This window comes from Orbicella franksi, chromosome 2 (genome assembly GCF_964199315.1).
Source record: "Orbicella franksi chromosome 2, jaOrbFran1.1, whole genome shotgun sequence".
Classification (NCBI taxonomy): domain Eukaryota; kingdom Metazoa; phylum Cnidaria; class Anthozoa; order Scleractinia; family Merulinidae; genus Orbicella; species Orbicella franksi.
In genome coordinates this window covers 16,684,952-16,702,614 of record NC_138146.1, presented here as the reverse complement: position 1 = coordinate 16,702,614, position 17,663 = coordinate 16,684,952, and the positions used below count along the sequence as shown (strand labels likewise).

At 38.9% G+C, this 17,663-nt stretch overlaps 1 protein-coding gene and 1 pseudogene across 1 annotated transcript; one reads left to right on the top strand and one right to left on the bottom strand.

The window, feature by feature from the left end:
• Positions 1–408: 408 nt before the first annotated feature.
• LOC145471148 (uncharacterized) lies at positions 409–9,421 on the bottom strand. Its single transcript, XM_081454801.1, has 8 exons — positions 8,588–9,421; positions 7,984–8,078; positions 7,502–7,655; positions 6,496–6,559; positions 6,021–6,298; positions 4,542–4,740; positions 3,605–3,730; positions 409–599 (listed from the first exon to the last, which is right to left on the bottom strand). Exons 1-8 carry the CDS (start codon positions 9,419–9,421, stop codon positions 409–411), a joined length of 1,941 nt encoding a protein of 646 aa, XP_081310927.1.
• A 5,959-nt stretch (positions 9,422–15,380) lies between these two features.
• Positions 15,381–16,791, top strand: LOC145468492 (uncharacterized; annotated as a pseudogene).
• Positions 16,792–17,663: the final 872 nt, after the last annotated feature.

The following is a 17,663-nucleotide window of genomic DNA, read 5'->3' as shown; positions in this document are numbered from 1 at the left end:
TGTGAGGGAACTGGTTTCAAATGTATGTGTGTATTTTTGACAACAGTGCAGACCTGCGGCCTTTACCATCAACTTATACAAAGAAAGCAAATCTTCAAGTGATGTGCAATGTTGGTGAAAATAATCTTATTTAAATCATAATTAAGTTTTGTTGAAAAGTTCCTCAAGGATCTCAATGGATGATATGGGATCATCTTGACAATCCCTTAGGGTCTTAAGGATCTTGCTGAGAACTGTTATGTCAACAATAAATTTTCTTTTCTGTTGTGGATGTTGCAATATTATCCTTAGAGATATTCATACTGGTATCTTGCAAGAATCTTGAACTGATTTTCTAGAGTTTCTTCTGTTTTTGAAAGATTCTTTCTGAAAATCTCTGTGCAGCTCCACAATCCTCCTAATAAACCTTTAGACATCTTTCACAAATCCTCTTAGGGTCTTTGAAAGGGTGTTATCTTTAAAAATCTTTCTAAGGTCTTTGAAGAACTTGAAAGCTCGTTCATAAAAAATCCCTTCAAGCTGTTTGATATCTGAACAACTTTCACCAATGCAGTAATAAATACAACTAATGGAACAGTAGAGATTTAAAATCCACTTTCCTGGATGGAAAAAGCACTAAGAGCTTTGACTTAATATTCCTTGTTACAATTATATTTTAATAGAGACTTTCAGGTCATCTTGATTTTTTTTCTGGGTCAATACTTATATTGCAGTTTGTTAATGGGAAGGTCAAACGTTGCTGACTTTCCGGCAATTTTTAAATGTTCTTGACAATGTCCTGCAATGTTGTATGGGCATTGTATGGATTATGATGTTATATACGCACATTAAGCATTATGCCTCTTTGATCTGGTAACAAAAACTTACCATACCTATTTTTTAAAATGTATTCTCAAACTCATTAATAATTCATCAAGTTTAACCAAAGGAAATCATGACCGTGACGGTGTTTGGATATCTGATCTTACATGTAGTTGGCATAGATTTTCACAATTTATTTTCTCTGTTTTCTCCTTAGTTTTAGTTTTGATTGAGAAGATATATCTAACACTCAAGAAAGTGTTTGACCACATTTCCAAACACCTGGAAATTCATCAAAATACTCCACTACGAGTCGTATTTTCAACTCTCTTCTCGGTGTTTGGAAATGTGGTCAAACATGGTCTTTCGTGTTTGATGTAAAATTATTACCTCAGTTCCTTATGTTTAAAATTACAAACCGTGTACATTTTAATGTATGCCTAAATGCAAGCCTATACAGTACTTTCACTACTTCACTACAAAGTCTAAATTCTTGCAGTTACCAGGTGGTCCGATTCTTGGAACACACTTCAACAACTTTTGTAAATTTATTTTGTGCTGTAACATTTTTATCATTAGTTTGTCTGCTTCGTTCTAATTTTTCTCGCATAATTTTTAATTTAAAACATTAGGTAGCTTGAAGAAATGAGAGGTAATGCTACTCTGTAAATTTGAGGGTAAATAAATTTTATGATGATGTCACTACTGAGGTTTACACTCTTCCCAGTTCTAGTGATGATCCAGGAATTAAAAACAAAGAGGTTTCCCTTCAAGTACATGTTCATTGATAACTCTCTATCCCACTTAGCAGTGTTATAATTTCTGATACTCAGTTCAATAATTAATAAAAACTATAGACAGTTTTGGCTTAGTAGTACTCACAGCTGATCATAGAAGTTGAGGTTTCCATGTGGAGTACCATATGCTTCCCCCAGAAAAGTCAAAGAATAAGTACCTATTAAACTACAAAAAATAAACTTACATGTTTATTATTGTTACTACCCAATTTTTCTGTTGAGAGTACACATTATGTGAGAAACAAGTACAAATATGAAACAATATTTATACTCCTGAAAACCGGTTTATATATCTTATTGACCAAGCACGCAGGCCGTACTGGAAAAATATTGCCCCGAGGTCTTGACAGTACGGACTGACAGCTCGCTCCTGTTTTCGAAAGGTGCAGTGAGGCAGGCAAGCTGGTGAGGCACTGGCAAAGTATCATTATCTTTCTGAATTACATTGTGTAAATCAACCACAAAAACAGACATTCTATAGTTTAGTGAATGCAGTACAATGGAATTACTACATACCTTAGTTCTACCCTGCGACCAGGTCAGGCGTTCCAAACTGATTATAAAGAACATTTGATCTTGATCTTATCCCTGGTCGATAACAAATACTCAGTTAAAACAGTGGATTGATGTACAATGATGATTTGGTTAATTAAATCGAGATGTTTCTCAAAAGTAAGCCCATAGTCCAAACCTTGTTGAAACCTTGACTCAATGGGGATAAGGCGAATTGATCCGAGATGCGGTGTAACAAGATTCCACTCAGATACTGCGAGGTCAAGCATTTAAACAATTGATGGCAGTTCATATCGCTACGTTTTACAAATTCAACAAATTGAAACATCCGCCAAAACACATCACTCTGCGCATGATCTCTGTCGTACGCAGAGTTTTTCGGCCACCGCAAATAGAGGAAAGTCCTGGGCAAAAAAGGATTCTATCCGGTTGATGGCAAAACCAGCGAGGTTTTAAAAGTTATACAAAGAAGTGTCCTGAAAATTACGACTCAGCACACTAATACAGATTATGAGCTCAAGCTTTTTATTTAACCGGCTGAATTGAATTATGAGCTCGAGAATTTTTAATGACTGACTTCTGACTACGGCACAACCCGAATCACTCATAGAAATCGGATGCGAATAACCTAATTGTTTCAATGTAAATCTACTAGTCGTTCAAACTTTACCCAAATCCTCTTCACAGATACCTGGAAAACGCAAAGAAGCGGCTGCCATTTTGTTAACAGCCGCACACTGCTGAGTAGCGTAGCCAATCACAGGACGGTATTCGTGATAGAACGCTTGTAGATTTATACTTACTCAGAATAGTTAGCGTCTGGTGAGAGTTAGGTGGAGTCCAGTCCAATCTTAGGAGTCGTAGCCTGAAACATTAGTAGTGACACTTTTTTTACATGGAGTAGAAACGAATAACGCAGGATATGTTAAAAGCTACTATTCCAATTAGCCAGTAACTTCTGGCTGGAGAGTGGAACAACACAGCGAGCCAGGCAAGAGCTAAAACGGAACCTCACCACACATCCTCCGATGATTATGTATCACTTTAATTACTTTATTCGTATTTGTCATAGTCGACATGAATAACACGAACAGCTCGAGCTGTGCAGTATATATAATAGGATCAACCGAGCTTCATTACTATACACATCGCTCAAAAATTCTGTCGTGATGTAGATTTTAGACACTCCTGTAATTCTTAGTCAGGCTATGCGAGATGAAACAATTTTAACTCTACAATGTCAAATGCTTAATTCTGAAACTGATTCCAGGGCGAGACAGTATACTATCATAATTCAGGGACCGCGGAGACCATTTTACTGGGGGGAAGTGGTAGGTCTAAAAAAAAATCTGGCCAAGACAAACAAGCATTGGGGGTCACTGTTTCACCGATTTGTTACTTTTAAATGGTAAAATTCATACCTTATCCTTGTCACCTAGAGCCCTAAAAAATCCGGCAATCCTAGCAAAAAAGTGGCAGGGCTATAGCCTTACCAGATCGAACAGCCCCTCCCTTGCCGCGTTCCCTGTAAGTAGCAGCGAGTGCCTTCCTTCGAAGAACAGTGACTAATGTGAGCACTGGTTTTCTGTAGCTTCCGATCGAAGACTGCTTAATACAGCCTACAAGTTATTGAGTTATACAAGAAGTGAAGTACACAAGTGGATCTTTCAATCTCCCAAGTTACACTATTGAGTCTTAACCATTTTAATCGACAAAAGCGTAAAATGTTTCTGCAGTCTTTCTGAAACTGATATAAAGCTAGTAGAAGGAGATAAACTGACTATAAGACTAGTGAAGACCATGATAGGGTCAGTCCGTATCAGGTTCAAGTAGTTCAAGAGGCGAACCAATGCTAGAGACAAGTCAAACGTTCACAGTCCCATCTCTTGGTCACTGACACTTCGAATGCTGGCTTCATAATTGGCATTACTGACTGTAAAATAAAGAAGAAAGCATCGAGTTAGGATTGAGCAGCGAAAAAGGGCCTTATTCATGAGCTGAGATAACGTTTAAATCCGTAAACCGAGCATGGGTAATAACATGATTCCTGTAGAAGTCTTGTAATGATTTTATAATGCGCGGAAAAAATTCTTAGCTTAAAACGTTTTTTGTGTTACTCATATTCATGTAACCAATGAAAGAGAAATGCCTTCAGGTGTGCATACATCAACTTTGTAAAGGACAATGTATTTTCTATGAAAGGTATTAGGGTCCAAGTTTTCGATGACTAGTAACTGTTCTCCAGGAAAAGCCAGAAGTAATACCAAGCTCTTTGTTTTATTTTGATTACATTAGCCGTGCTTCTTTTGTAAAAACTTAACGACAGTTTCCCATGAAAACCACTGTATTTCTAAATATATCAGTAATGTGTTTACTGGTAGTGAAGGAAGTACACAAGTGAAAAAGTATGTTATAGAGACTGTTAATTACCTCCTCCGCTTTCTAAGTCTTCAATCCTGTTTTTTGTAACAACCCTTTGGTAAAAGAACACCACCATTTCATACAGAATGACTGCTCCAATAAGTGCTCCAAGAAAAATTGTCAGGGAAATAACAATGGAGCGAAATGCTGGAGAATTACCACCAAGTACAATGACATCATCATCGCCCATGGCATCAGACAATTTTTCCTTGAAAACGAAAAAGATAAAAATATCGAAATGAGGATATTGCGTTGGTTGACCAGGAAATGGGAACGCTCTCAGCTGGACTGGTAACCAGTGTCTTGGCATTTCCGTGTCGTCTTAATGTTGAGCTCGAGGGTTTTCCAAATTTAGCCAAAAACTGGTGCCTACAAATTTAATGTTTGTCTCCCAATAGTTGCCTACAAAAGCAAAATGTAGTAAAGAATGTCAAAACAAGAGGTGTTATCATGCACGAAGTTTTGAGTTCATAGAGGAAAACCTCGTTAATTTGAGCGGTCTTTTTTCAAAATTTGGAAAAGACTGCCGGAATCGTTGGTTTGTCTCTGGCTACGCCTTGGGTGGTTGCTGGCTATGCCTTAGAAAAATCGGTAGAAAGCAATTACCGAACTTACTCTCCCCTCAACAATTCACCGTTTTTATGTGCATTTATAGTGCGTGAGCCAAGATTTTTAAAAGCTGTGCAATGACCAAGCTTGAAGCACAATCCCTGTGCCCATCCACACGGTATTAGTTCAAATGAAGTACACATTAGAACATATAAATATAAAAACTGATTTGCACTCGAAGTTCTTTATATCGTGGCGCGGCCAGCAACGTCAAGGTCGTAGCTAAGTTTTTTGTAATGGTGGAGCGGGGGAGGGGAGCAAGGAAGCGATCGCCGGAAGAATTCTCCACGAGATATTTCGGCAAAAAGTTAACCTCGATCAAGTGTAAAATGACGGGTATTTTTAGAACTTACAACAATATTTCTGAAGTTTTGTTAACCCTATACACATATCTTACCCTGCGAGACAGAGATTTCCGTCTCTTTCTGCTCGGTGACAGAGGAGAAGGGAATCTCTGTTTTGTAGGGTGCACATATCTCGGCCTTGTATCGCTAACTAGCGGGATTAGTCTATTTCGTGTGTAAAAGATTTCTTCAATTGGATTTTCGCTCAAAAAATTCTTTATCAGTCCATCGTCAATTTCTAAGTTAAGATTGCTCAGAACAAAATAAAAAATAAAAGTACTTACTTACCTAGTTGCAAAGGTAAACTAATCATTAGTAACATTCCAACCATCCTCACCTAACACTCCAGAAAGTTGACGGGTTAAAAAAACCCATATGTATTTTTTTTTTGGAGGGGGGCAACTGCCTTCCTTGCCCCTGCGCTAGCTACGGCCCTGAACATCGTGTATCGATGTTAATAAATTCTAATTTCAATTTCTCAACGTGTAGCCTGCAAGAACATCTGTTTTTTTCGCGTCTTAACAATCAAAAGTACCTCAATGTCATCCAAATACTCCTTCATCAGAGTATAAACGTCTTCTCTGCGGTACAAGATGAGATTGCGAATACATTCTTCTACTGGCCAAGCAAAAGGTTCATTCTCTTTAAACGCGAAGCCATACGATCGCACAGTTTGAATCACCTTAGCCACATACAATCTAGAATCGCTCATCTGCTCCAGATGATGAAGTCCACTGTACATCTCATCGAGAATACCTGTGACGGTTTTTGTCTGTACAAGGGCCTTGTGCATATCATCAAAATTGTCGAACGCTGAAAAAATAATCATCTTTTTCAATTTTGCATTTTAACACTAGGGGGAGGGCCTGATTACTCAAAGCACGATTAAGCTAATTCTGGGGTACGTTAAGCGTGAATATATTTTAGCCTTTAACTCTTCAGTGTAGTAATAATGAAAATACTTTATTACTTGAATATTAGTGGTATTATCTACTGAAACTAAAACGTACCCGTTGGATTTCCACCATGTTTGATAACCTCCTGAAATGCGGGACCTCCCTTCAATACAGCTATCTGTGTTTTAAAGAAGAGATAATTCATTTGCTCTTCTTCTTATCTAGCGGTGTAAATTGTGGTTTTTGGTGTCAATTATTCGGATGCTCGGGACAGAATGCAAAAGTCTTAAGGCACATTAAAATGTATATACAAAACGCTGTAACGCTGTGTTAGCAGTTTAAATCGATCAGGCCCGAATCTTGAAAATTCCCCATAGAAGGGGTGGCGAATGGTCCTTCAAAAACCATGGGTTGCACAAACATTTCGTCGAATTTCAGGGGTCTCGCAGTCTCGTTTTCAGTGGTTATTTGCGTCTCGCAGTCTCGATTTTTTGCAAGGCTACGAAAGTCTCTAAATAGCGATTTGTTGACTTGCTTTTATTAAAGACGTCTGAATGTCTAAGAGTCGCATTAAGAACAGTTTGAAGTCTCAGTCCCTCAATTTAAAAAGTCTCAATTTTTCTCTCTCGCAAAGAATACGCTTGTCTCGCCTCCTCACAAAGTCTGCCATTTACTATTCACCACCCCTCACAGAAAAGCTTTGGTAGCTAATTAGATCACTTTCGCTCCGAATTGGCTTTCTGCTTTAGAATGGAACCTTTTTGGGGATAAATAACCACAAGCCACACCCAGATCTGATTAGTCTTCTTCAGGAGTTTAATTCAAATTTTCCGACAAGCCACCCCACCCATGTAGGTAGTTTCTCCTGGGTCTATTTCAATTAAAATAGAAACTTTTGAGTCCTGTTTCAAGCGCTACAGTTTTTGATTGTTTTGATTTTAAACATGGGTGTTCCTGGAAGTAACAGGGTTTGATAATGAGCGCCATGTTTTCTAATCAACTGACCAACTGTCGAGTTCTTTCTTCTTTCAGTGACACCTAATATGAAGCACTTCTCACGGTGCTAGCGCATCCTTAATTACAAAAATTGAGCAGTATGTTTTTGCATGTTTGAAATTACCTTTTTCCCCACCAATTGCACATCTCGGCCAACTGTGGAGGCCAGAGCTGTGGTCAGGGTAGCCGTCATTACAGAACACACCGTGAGACCAATCATGATCCACATAATACAAAATAACCGAGCAATTATCGACTTAGGAGCTTTGTCACCGTACCTTGATAACAAAAATAAATAAAAAATCAATCAGATAAAGAAGTAAAAGGTATTCGTCTTTTGCTACATGTAATTATGTATACTTTACATGCAATTGTTTGATCTCGCAGGAGATTTGATGACGAATAAGAGCTTTTGTGACACTATTAAAATCTAAATTAGTTTCAGTCTTCAACATGGTCTAGTCTTTGTTTTCAGATACTCTTTTCCGTACGTCGTTTAGCTTTCATGCTTTTCGTGCCTAAATAAAAATTATCTATCTATTTTCACTCTCAATTTTAAATTCTTTGAGATCATAACACTCATGTACCTAGAAAGATTCCGCTTACCCAACCGTTGACATGGTAACAAACGCCCACCAAAATCCATCAAATGCTCCCCGATGAAAAGGACGAGGAAATTCATCTGAATTCCATGTTGTATCCTATAATAACATACGAAACTTGTCTTTAACAAACAATGGTCATTTTAAATGCATAAAACGAAAACAAATTGCAGTACATTCGATTACAGAGTTTAGGGATCACTAACATCGGAAAAAACACTGCTGATGTGTTAATCACGAAGCCAGAACTCTCCTTAATAGGTATTGTCACTGCACATGCCAATCCATTACTTATATAAGACAATCGAGTTAAATTTTCACCTCCAAAACGATAGCAACTTGTTCAAGAAAAAATATCTTTCCACTTGTAATTCCAGTACTACTTGTATTGTGTCGAGGTGGAACACAAGGGGATTTTTCCAATTTCTGAAATCAGAGAATTTGTGAACATAAAGATGTGGGAAGGAAGTCTTTTAACCGTACTTCAGTACTATCTTTAGGTAAAAACTAATGTGGAACTTATAATGCATGCAACTATGAAAGTTTGCAACTCAGCTCATGATAAGAACAAGGTAACAACGAAAACGAAAGAAAAAAACCGGACTTACAAGTGCCCAGACACAAATGCCAGATATTGCGCATAACAGCAATGAAATCAACATAATTGGCCATTCGTTAGCTATAGCACTCCACACCACTTGCTTGCTATTTTCTTTTACGTTGTTCTTGTCCATAATCAGAGCCAATCCGGGCGATTCAATGACTTTGATGAATCGTAAATTTCCAGCATAGGAGATATCAAAGAACTCGTTTTCAATATACACCGGTAGTCCAATGTCAGCATCTCCACGGAAGATGTTTGTATGCAACATACTTTTGTTCCACGCCTTGTGATTGAATTGTAAACGTGTCCCTCGGTTATCATGATATCTGCAGCAAAACTGGATGGCCCGCCCAATAATATTATAGAACACACCCTTTAAACCAGTATTTTCGTTCCTTAGCTGGTGGTTTGCGTTCTGGTGGTCAAAAATAAAGGGAGGAATCGATAGCCAGGTAAAATCAATGACTCCTGAACAAAAGTCAAAGAAACGACCCAAACTGCAATCATTTGTGTTAGATTGCGCCTCAGTTGACACGTTCGTCGCACTCTCATTATTGTGTGTCCAAGAGGAGGTTTGAGGTGTTGTCGGCTGAAGCGTAGGAGGACCTCCGATCTGTTGGTCCGTATTGGGGCCTGTCATCAGTCGATCATGATCAAGGGATGGCTGGTCTGTCACGTTAGCGTCGCTTCCTCCGTCATAAGGAACGGTTGGTAGACTGCTCTCACTGTCATCTTCCACCGTAGTTGGCAAATCATGATCAAATGAGAATAGTTCAGGTTCACCCTGAGTGCAGTTGTCTTCCGAATTATCTGGGCTCAATTCTAAAATATTTATCATCACATAATTCAACCCTTGCCCGTTGCCAAAGCAAACTAGAAAAATGGTAAGATAGATGGTTAGAATTATCTTCCGGAAAAGCATGGCAAAGTACCGAGTAGTTACTGTTTGACTGCTCTTAGTCCGACGGACACACTTTACACAGTGCTGACCAGCCCAAGAGAAATTTCGAGAAATTAATCAGTTGAACTAGAGTCTCGCACATATAATGTGTTTTTAAAATGCAGGTGATTGTACTAATTCTGAATTTCGACCACTAATTGTCTTGGCTAGACGTCTCTCTTGTTTGGCATAGCTGGGGAAACGTTTTAGTTTATTTCCGTTTGGTCAGTAGGATAACTCATCGTCCATCCATTCTTTGTCGTGTGCTGTCGCTTTGCGTTTTTAACAAATATCACTTTCTAAACGTCTTTATTTGGAGTTTTCCAAAATTTCCGGGCCATTTTTTTTAAGTCTTAATGTACACGTAACGATCGTGAAGAGATTGATTTAGCTTTAATTCTCTTTGATAACGAATGTAATTTTATTTCCGACATGTTCTGCCTTAACTTTTCCCAAATGGTGAATCTAATTTGTAATTGAGAGAAACAATGATACAAAATTGTTCCAAACCCTATATCAGGAACGAAGCTGTGAATTTCCCAATTTCATGTCTGGCTTTGTAGCCATTGTTCCGGTTTAACTTTCAAAATGTTGTGTCTAGTTAGATCCACCCGCTGTTAGTAACACTAATAAATTGAAGACCCATCAGACCTTCACACTCATGGCGCGTTCTGATTAACCTGTCTTTGATCTTCTCTCTGTACATAAACAGCTGTCTACGCCGAAATATCACCTCGACACTGCTGGTAAAAAAATTCTTGAACAGTCACCGGTCTTTCAATACATTTTGTGTTCAATCAAAGTGGTGAGCCACAAGCTGTGTTTTACATACTTGTGATCAATTCCTACTTTTTACATTACTTTTTAAAGTTTAGGATGTCAAGGCATCAGTGTCACACGAATAAACGCCATCTTGCTGGGTGTTTAAGGAGGAATGATTCTCAAAGATAAAAAAAATTCTGCCTCAATGGATCTTTGACAAACCTAGGTAAAACATTTTAACTTTTCCGTTGCATTAAAAGAAAGACTCCTTGACAAACCTTATTAACGCCCACTTGTCTGAGAATGTTTATCAGTTAAAGACGAACAAATCGTGTACTCAGTGAAGACTGAGACATGATTGATCATCGCAGTTATATACACAACTTAAGCAGTTTGCGAAACATTACACAGAAAAAAATTCAGGCTTGAACTTGATTCGAACCCATGACCTCTACGATGGCAGTGCTCTACCAACCGAGTTATCAAGCCAACCGGCAGCTGGTCACGTTGTGAGTTCGTAATATACCCGTAGATGGTGAAGTTACAGGTGAATAATAACCACTAGTGAATATATGAAAGATCTTCACCGTCATCTACGGGTACATTACGAACTCACAACGTGATGACCAGCTCCCAGTTGGTTTGATGGCTCAGTTGGTAGAGCACTGCCATCGTAGAGGTCATGAGTTCGAATCCCGTTCAAGCCTAATTTTTTTTTCAGGCTTTAATTTCACAACTGCTTAAGTTGTGGATATAACTGCGATGATCAATCATGTCTTCATATCTTTCTCAGCCGTTCAAATATATGATCTTTCATACATTGACTTGTAAATCGTGTACTAATGATACAGCAACCTTTCCAGTGCTGTATCTCATCTCTGAATACGTCCAAGCTTAACTGATGTACGGTACAGTGGGCGGTGTGCGGATCACAGATAATTTGTTCACAATGTTATAAAACGGCAATTTTTGTGACCTCAACATTTGTACCTGTTCATAGATCTTCGCATGCAGCTAGAGAAATTTCTTGTTTTACTTGTAAATGGTGTTTTAGTACTGTTTTACTTTTGAAAATAAATATATATCGTGAGGAAAAGGTTGTTGTTATTCATCGTGGTAGATGCAATAATAAAGTGTATTATCGTTTGTCTCACGATGTAGTCACTTGAGATGTAGATCGCGACGTTTCGACTGCTTACTGCTAGTCTTCTTCAGGCGATAAGGTCGACTGATTGCACGGTATCATTTATATCACAAAGGACGGCTGTGATTGGTGCATTTCGATCCTCCTATTGTTCCATTGTTCCGGCGAGTAGCTGTTCCCTCAGTGGTCCGTTGTTGTACCGTTCTCCTGTTGTTGTGTTTCTTGATCGAGGGTATCCATGCTTCAGGAAGACGTCGCGATCTACATCTCAAGTGACTACATCGTGAGACAAACGATAATACACTTTATTAATATATATCGTATATATCGATTCCGTGAACATGGCCCCTCTAAAAGATATCAGTACCGTGTAGGAGTATGGAGAGGCTAAATCAAAGTAATCCAAGAAACTAATAATAATGGCTTTTAATTTTTCAGACTGGTCGAAACTTATACCTGTTCTCAGCTGGATGTGTATCATAATCGCCGCAAATATTTTGCTTGTAAATAAAATATATATGCATCGCTTCAGCAAAGTTCACTCCTCAGTCTAAAGATAGCGGTACCATACCACCAAACAGGAGTACTTACATTTACTGGTTTGCCGATACAATTGTGTTATGTTGTCTAACGAAATAAACAAAAAGTTCACAGGTGTCCAGGTTGCCTTTTAAGACTACTTTTATGTACTCTTAGTGGCACAGAGGAAAAGGAATAGCCATGCAGTGGGTAAGTTTACTTTACAAAGAAAGTGTTATCATTGTAATATCAGTTATGGTGTACTTATAAAAGGTAATGGAGTACAATTTGATCACAGTAGCATGTGTTCTTTTCGGTAATAATGAATATACCATAATAAGAAAGAGAAATTTATCGCTTCAGCTAACTTCACTCCGCTAAAAGAAATCGGTGCCGTGCCACCATCAGGAGTATTTACGTTTACTGGCATGCAACACAAATCCAATTACATTGGCTAATAAATAAATAAGAGGCATACAGGAGTCCAGTTGCCCTGTAAGACTATTTTGTCCACTGTCAGTGGCACAGGAGAAAAGGAATAAACAGCGGACAAGTCTATATGATAAAAACAAAAAGGGTTATTCAATTTGTAATATCAGTTAAACGTGCTATAACAGGTTTTGGAGATGACAGAATTTGATGAAGGGTTTCTTTTACGTAATGATGAATGAAGGCCTACCATAGAAATGCTTTTTTTATATAAATACTTAGAGCAGCTAGACGTTTTACAATGTTTAGCAAAATATTTGGAATGGGTTATTCATTTTTCCTTCACTACGTGGAAAAGATGTCGAGAAGTTTCTTTTTTCCCGAAAAAGGACCAACATTAGCTTGCTCTAGATGCATGTTAATTGGTTAACCCACCGTAAAAATGTCTTCAAGTTTTGACCGTTAGCCGTCAAATGCAGGAGTCAAATGGAACAACCCTTTATAGAGTGTCCTGCTTCAATTTTGACCAAATTTTTCAGTAAACGCTACACGGTAAGTACAAGACTTATGGTTACCGCGCTGGATTCGGGATTGACCAAACGGGCGCCGACCAGGGTCATTGTGGTGTGTTCTTTGTGGTATCGCTGCCCTTCTTTTATGAGCCTTGCCGTGTTATGGTGCGCTTGAAGGGCAAGTCAAATGACGAGTAAAAATGTACAAGCACAAAAACGCTTTTAAAATGAGATTTATTTCCAACGTTTTTCTCTCCCTCTTCCCGAAAACCAAATGTTTTACTGTGTTTGCGTTGAGCGCGTTCAAGAGAACTAACAGGACTAACCGGTTTCAAGAAGAACAAACACGGTTGGGATGTTTGAACTCCTTTACCGCTTTACTTGCATTCTATGGAATGCAGTAAGGTGAAAATAGTGTGAAGCAGCGATTAGTTACGTTAGTTAAAGCTGACTTTAAATCGGAACGTTTGAAGCCTCTACGCAAATGGATGCTGCAGAGATCTGAAAGACGGTGTAGATTTTTAGGTCGGATCTAAAATAGGGTAGCGAAGGATCAGATATCTTGGTCTGAAGTAGGATCAGGGTTTCAACCATTCTCGTCCCCAGAGGCCGCGCTCCTTTTGGTCAGCACCAAGAATCGCGACCTCTGGCCTGGTCCAACACCGGAAGTCCGCGATTCACGAACTTCCTGTCACTCTGCGCATGCTCAGAGCCAAGCCTGACAAATCTCATTGGCTAAAAAATACGAAACGAATTCTCTGCGCGTGCTCAGAAAATCGGGTTCGGCTAGAGGTCGTGATTCTTGGTGCTGACCAAAAGGAGCGCGGCCTCTGGGGACGAGAATGGGTTTCAACAACAAACAACTCCATCAAAATGTCTGGAGAGTACTCCCTTGCACAGGTTGGCTTTACATTACTACCTTAACCGAGGATATGCTTTGACAGTGTGGGTCAGCCGTCCAGAGTGCGGCTTTAAATTTTTAATGTGATTTCTCCTAGACGTGTTGGTGGAAATACGCACAACAATGCATCTCAGAAACATTTTTAACTTGAAATGCAACATTGCTGTTGCCTGTCAAGTTGAAAAAAAATGTTGCGCGCGCCCGCATTGTGCAGTTCCTGAAAACATCCATATCCACCCCAAGGAAGGTTAATGGAAATTTCGAAGAAGAGGGAGGTTTAAAAAGCCAAAAGCTTTAAAGGGAAGTATGAAGCTAAACCGGAATTTCCAGGGGAGTGGGGGGAGGGTTCAAATTAAAAACCGTCCATGGGAGGCATATGGATATTTTCTGGAACAGCACATTACGTGGCTTAAAATTGCATTGCACATCCCTACTGCGCACGATTTTCGCGTCATTAGCGCGCGCTCACGAGCGCGTGCACATACACAGCGTATACAGAATGGTGGCTCTTGGCTTGCGAGAGACAAATCATCGTTTTTTCTCGGAAACGAGTACCAGGACCTAACGATTTTTTTATTTAGTTTGAATGCAGAGATCACCTTCCGTTCTGTACAGTGAATATGGACCAATTTTCATTGCGGAGTGAAAAATTATCACGGAAAATGAGAGCACAGCTAGCACTCGTAAAAGATAAATGTGGCTCTAGAATACTGTGTGCTTGGAACATATTGTATCCCTGTCAACTAAATATGAGTGCCCTTATCATAAAACGTATATCAAATTGCTCCTTGACATTTATGCAATATACCCATTGTTGTATTTTTCGCTTAACTTTCTCCCTATTTTTCTGCTCTCTTAAAGCGTAAGGTGAATGGTTCAAATATAAAGGTTACTGAAAACAGATAATTTCAGGAGTTATGGGGTTTATTGAAGGTCCTCCTGCTCCTAAACGAATATGGGGACCCCACTTTTTTATTTCAAATTTTAAGTTCTCTTGATATAAGCAGCCAACAGGCAAAGTTTGAAAGAAAATCTATTGTGAGTTCTATTTCGATGGAATTACCTTAAGTGACTTGTTGTTTATTTGTTTTTCTGACAGAAATATGAAGAGTCCCTGTGTGGTCAACTTTCTTTCTTATATGAGTCTTCCGCCTCTCTGTAAGTCAATTTGCTGCACAAGTTTTTGTTTGTTTGTTTTTAACTTGAGACCAAGTAGTGTTGAGAAGTCCATTTATAAAGTTTTGATTTTGTGAAGCTGTCATCCCACAAAATGAGTTACCTTTATTTGGTCAGAGATCTCAGCAATTACGTACAAATGAGAATCTCTGAGCATTCCAATAGACTAAAAATGATTAAGAGGTAATCATGACCATGTGTTTGTTTTACAGGTTTCTCAACGTATGGTAATCTTAACCTCCTTAGTGTGCCTTACTTGGGGAGGGAAATGTGTGATCGAACACGTAAGTAACAATTAAAATCAAGAAACTATGATAATAATCTCTTGTTGAAATACAGTTGTTAACTGAGCTTTACCATCGTTGGAGTGTAATTGTTCTCAAAATGTATGCATCGAATGCCAGGCAATAATCCATGTAGTGTAAGTGAAAATGTAAACAAAAAAGCGGATAATGCCGAGGATCAGACACAGGTGCTCAGTTGATCTACTCGTGTTTAAAGAATGAAATGTTCGTTATTTTTCACGACCATGGTGGATTTTAAAATCGCAAAGGAAAATTAAATCCCAAAGGTATTCTCGTGTTCTCTCTCAGCGTTGAAAAACTTATGCCTCCGTTGCGTTAACAGATATTAACATTAATGCAACTAGCGGAGGCGTCCACGGTCATTATAATTTATAGCAAAGCTCCTGCGCACTGAAGGCGCGCGGCGAGCAGAGCCCCATACCTGATCCAAGAAAAGCAAATCCTTTTTTCCTTTATGGAACTTAAATTATTGCAATCAGGAGTCCCACTTTTAGGCTTGGCTCAGTCTATAGATTACGTAACTTTGCAGCGAGGGAGCTTTTTGATGTCAAGATTCAGCAGTCATTGCCAATGAAATCATTTGTGGTGCAGGACATTCCAGATTTGACAGAAATGACCGTGTGCATGTGGCTGAACTTTAGAAGTGACTGGGACAGCAATGGATACCAAAGAATGTATCTTGTCGCCTATGATGTGAATGAATCCAATCAGCTGACTGCAGACAGCTTTTTTGCTGGTCTTGATGGCAATATTAATTTGGTCTTTGGGGTCGGCAATGGAGGGCAAGCGTGGTAAGTATAAAAAAGGTCACTGTGTTTTGGACAAGATAAATAATCTTAACACCTACAGAAGCCGAGATAAGCCCTGGCAGGTAGGGACTCCTGGTCCAACACAGACTTTATCCCACCTGACCTGGCCTGCCTTGACCTAACCTGTCTTAGCTTGGCTCTACGTCTTTTAATTGTCCAATTTAATTATGCTTTATAGTAACTTTGACGCTAGCAACCTCATGGATGGCCAATGGCATCATATCTGCCTCAAGTGGGATGGAAGACAAAATTCAGGGTACACCAGTTACTACAAGGATGGAAATCAAGTCAAATATCAAGGATGCTTTGCAGGCCCAAGAACTGGAGGCAACATTTTGCAGCTTGGAGGAGGCAGAAGAACAGAAGAAGTAGACATAACAGGCTTTTATCGCTAGAATAGAATGATTTCTGACATTGAGATAGAAGAGGAATCTAATAAGTACGACGGAGGCATGGGCGGACCAGTTGTGCAGTGGCGTGACTTTTATCAGAAGTCGCCGAGACCTTTTATGAGAGCAACTTCCCACTGCGTTGTTCCCAAAGGTAAGGATCGACTTCACGAGGCTCCTTATACTTTTACGACCGTATGCACGCTGAGAACGAAAGCTTTTCTAGGCGCTCAAATCAGGGTTTTGACTTCCACACAACCACCAAAGCAAACCTGACAGTGCGTTTTCTGATGCTTCCTACGGTGAAGTTCCATAAAATTTGGCAAGCTTTTTACGACTTTTTACTTTTCTTAGTGCTCGTTTTATTTTGGATATCTTTGTAACCAATTTATGTACAAAGGGAAAAGATATCAACTGAAAAATAACCGAGAAACTGGCAGTACAGTTCTTTATTCGCGCCAAGTTCTTATTCTGTCGGATTCTATCTACTGTGGAATTTTGGAAGATTTCACCGAAGGGAAGTAAAGAAATGATCGTAAGTAAAGCTACATAAACCCAGAAAAAAACTGATTCGTTTGGCCAGTTTTAAATTCAGTACTAGATGGCATTATTTTAATCGAGGTGATTGAAAAACACCATCTCATCATCGCTTATCACATCTGACAGGTTTGAGTGGACTAGGAGTAAAAACGCAAGAAAAAGCTCTGGAAATATAATACTAGCTAGCACGCGCCATATACTAAATGACTTCCCTATAGAGTCACCGTAAGTGACAACGTTTTTATATTGTTGTACAGAAAAGGAAGTTTTGTATCACTTGTATCATTTTAGTTCAAATGTCTTAGTAGCTCGCAGCTAGCAAAGCTAGTCTAGGCGAGCTACAATTGCCTTAAGAGTATTATCTAATTTAATAATAGATAATAAGAGTAAAAAGAAATTAAAGAAATTTGAGTAAATAAACAATCTTAAACAAAAATATTATGTACATGACGCATAATGTAGAAATTAAGTAGCGAAATATGACTGACATAATACAGTAAAGCAAGTTAACAATAATAATCGCGAAAGCGAACTTCGCTTCGTCGAAGGATAGCGGTTCTATAGTCTCCTATAAAGGAGAAGCGCATGGAAATCATTACTGTAGAGTTCGAATGACTGGATCTGAAAGCTATTCACACTTTCATTCAAGCCATT

What these genes read in the sequence shown, in the direction of transcription:
- LOC145471148 (XM_081454801.1), bottom strand. Translation starts at nt 9,421, where the DNA reads ATGATAAATATTTTAGAATTGAGCCCAGATAATTCGGAAGACAACTGC. An exon ending in GTTACCATGTCAACGGTTGG is followed by an intron (nt 7,656 to 7,983) that starts GTAAGCGGAATC and finishes TTTGTTATCAAG; the next exon opens with GTACGGTGACAAAGCTCCTA. An exon ending in TGCAATTGGTGGGGAAAAAG is followed by an intron (nt 6,560 to 7,501) that starts GTAATTTCAAAC and finishes TTTAAAACACAG; the next exon opens with ATAGCTGTATTGAAGGGAGG.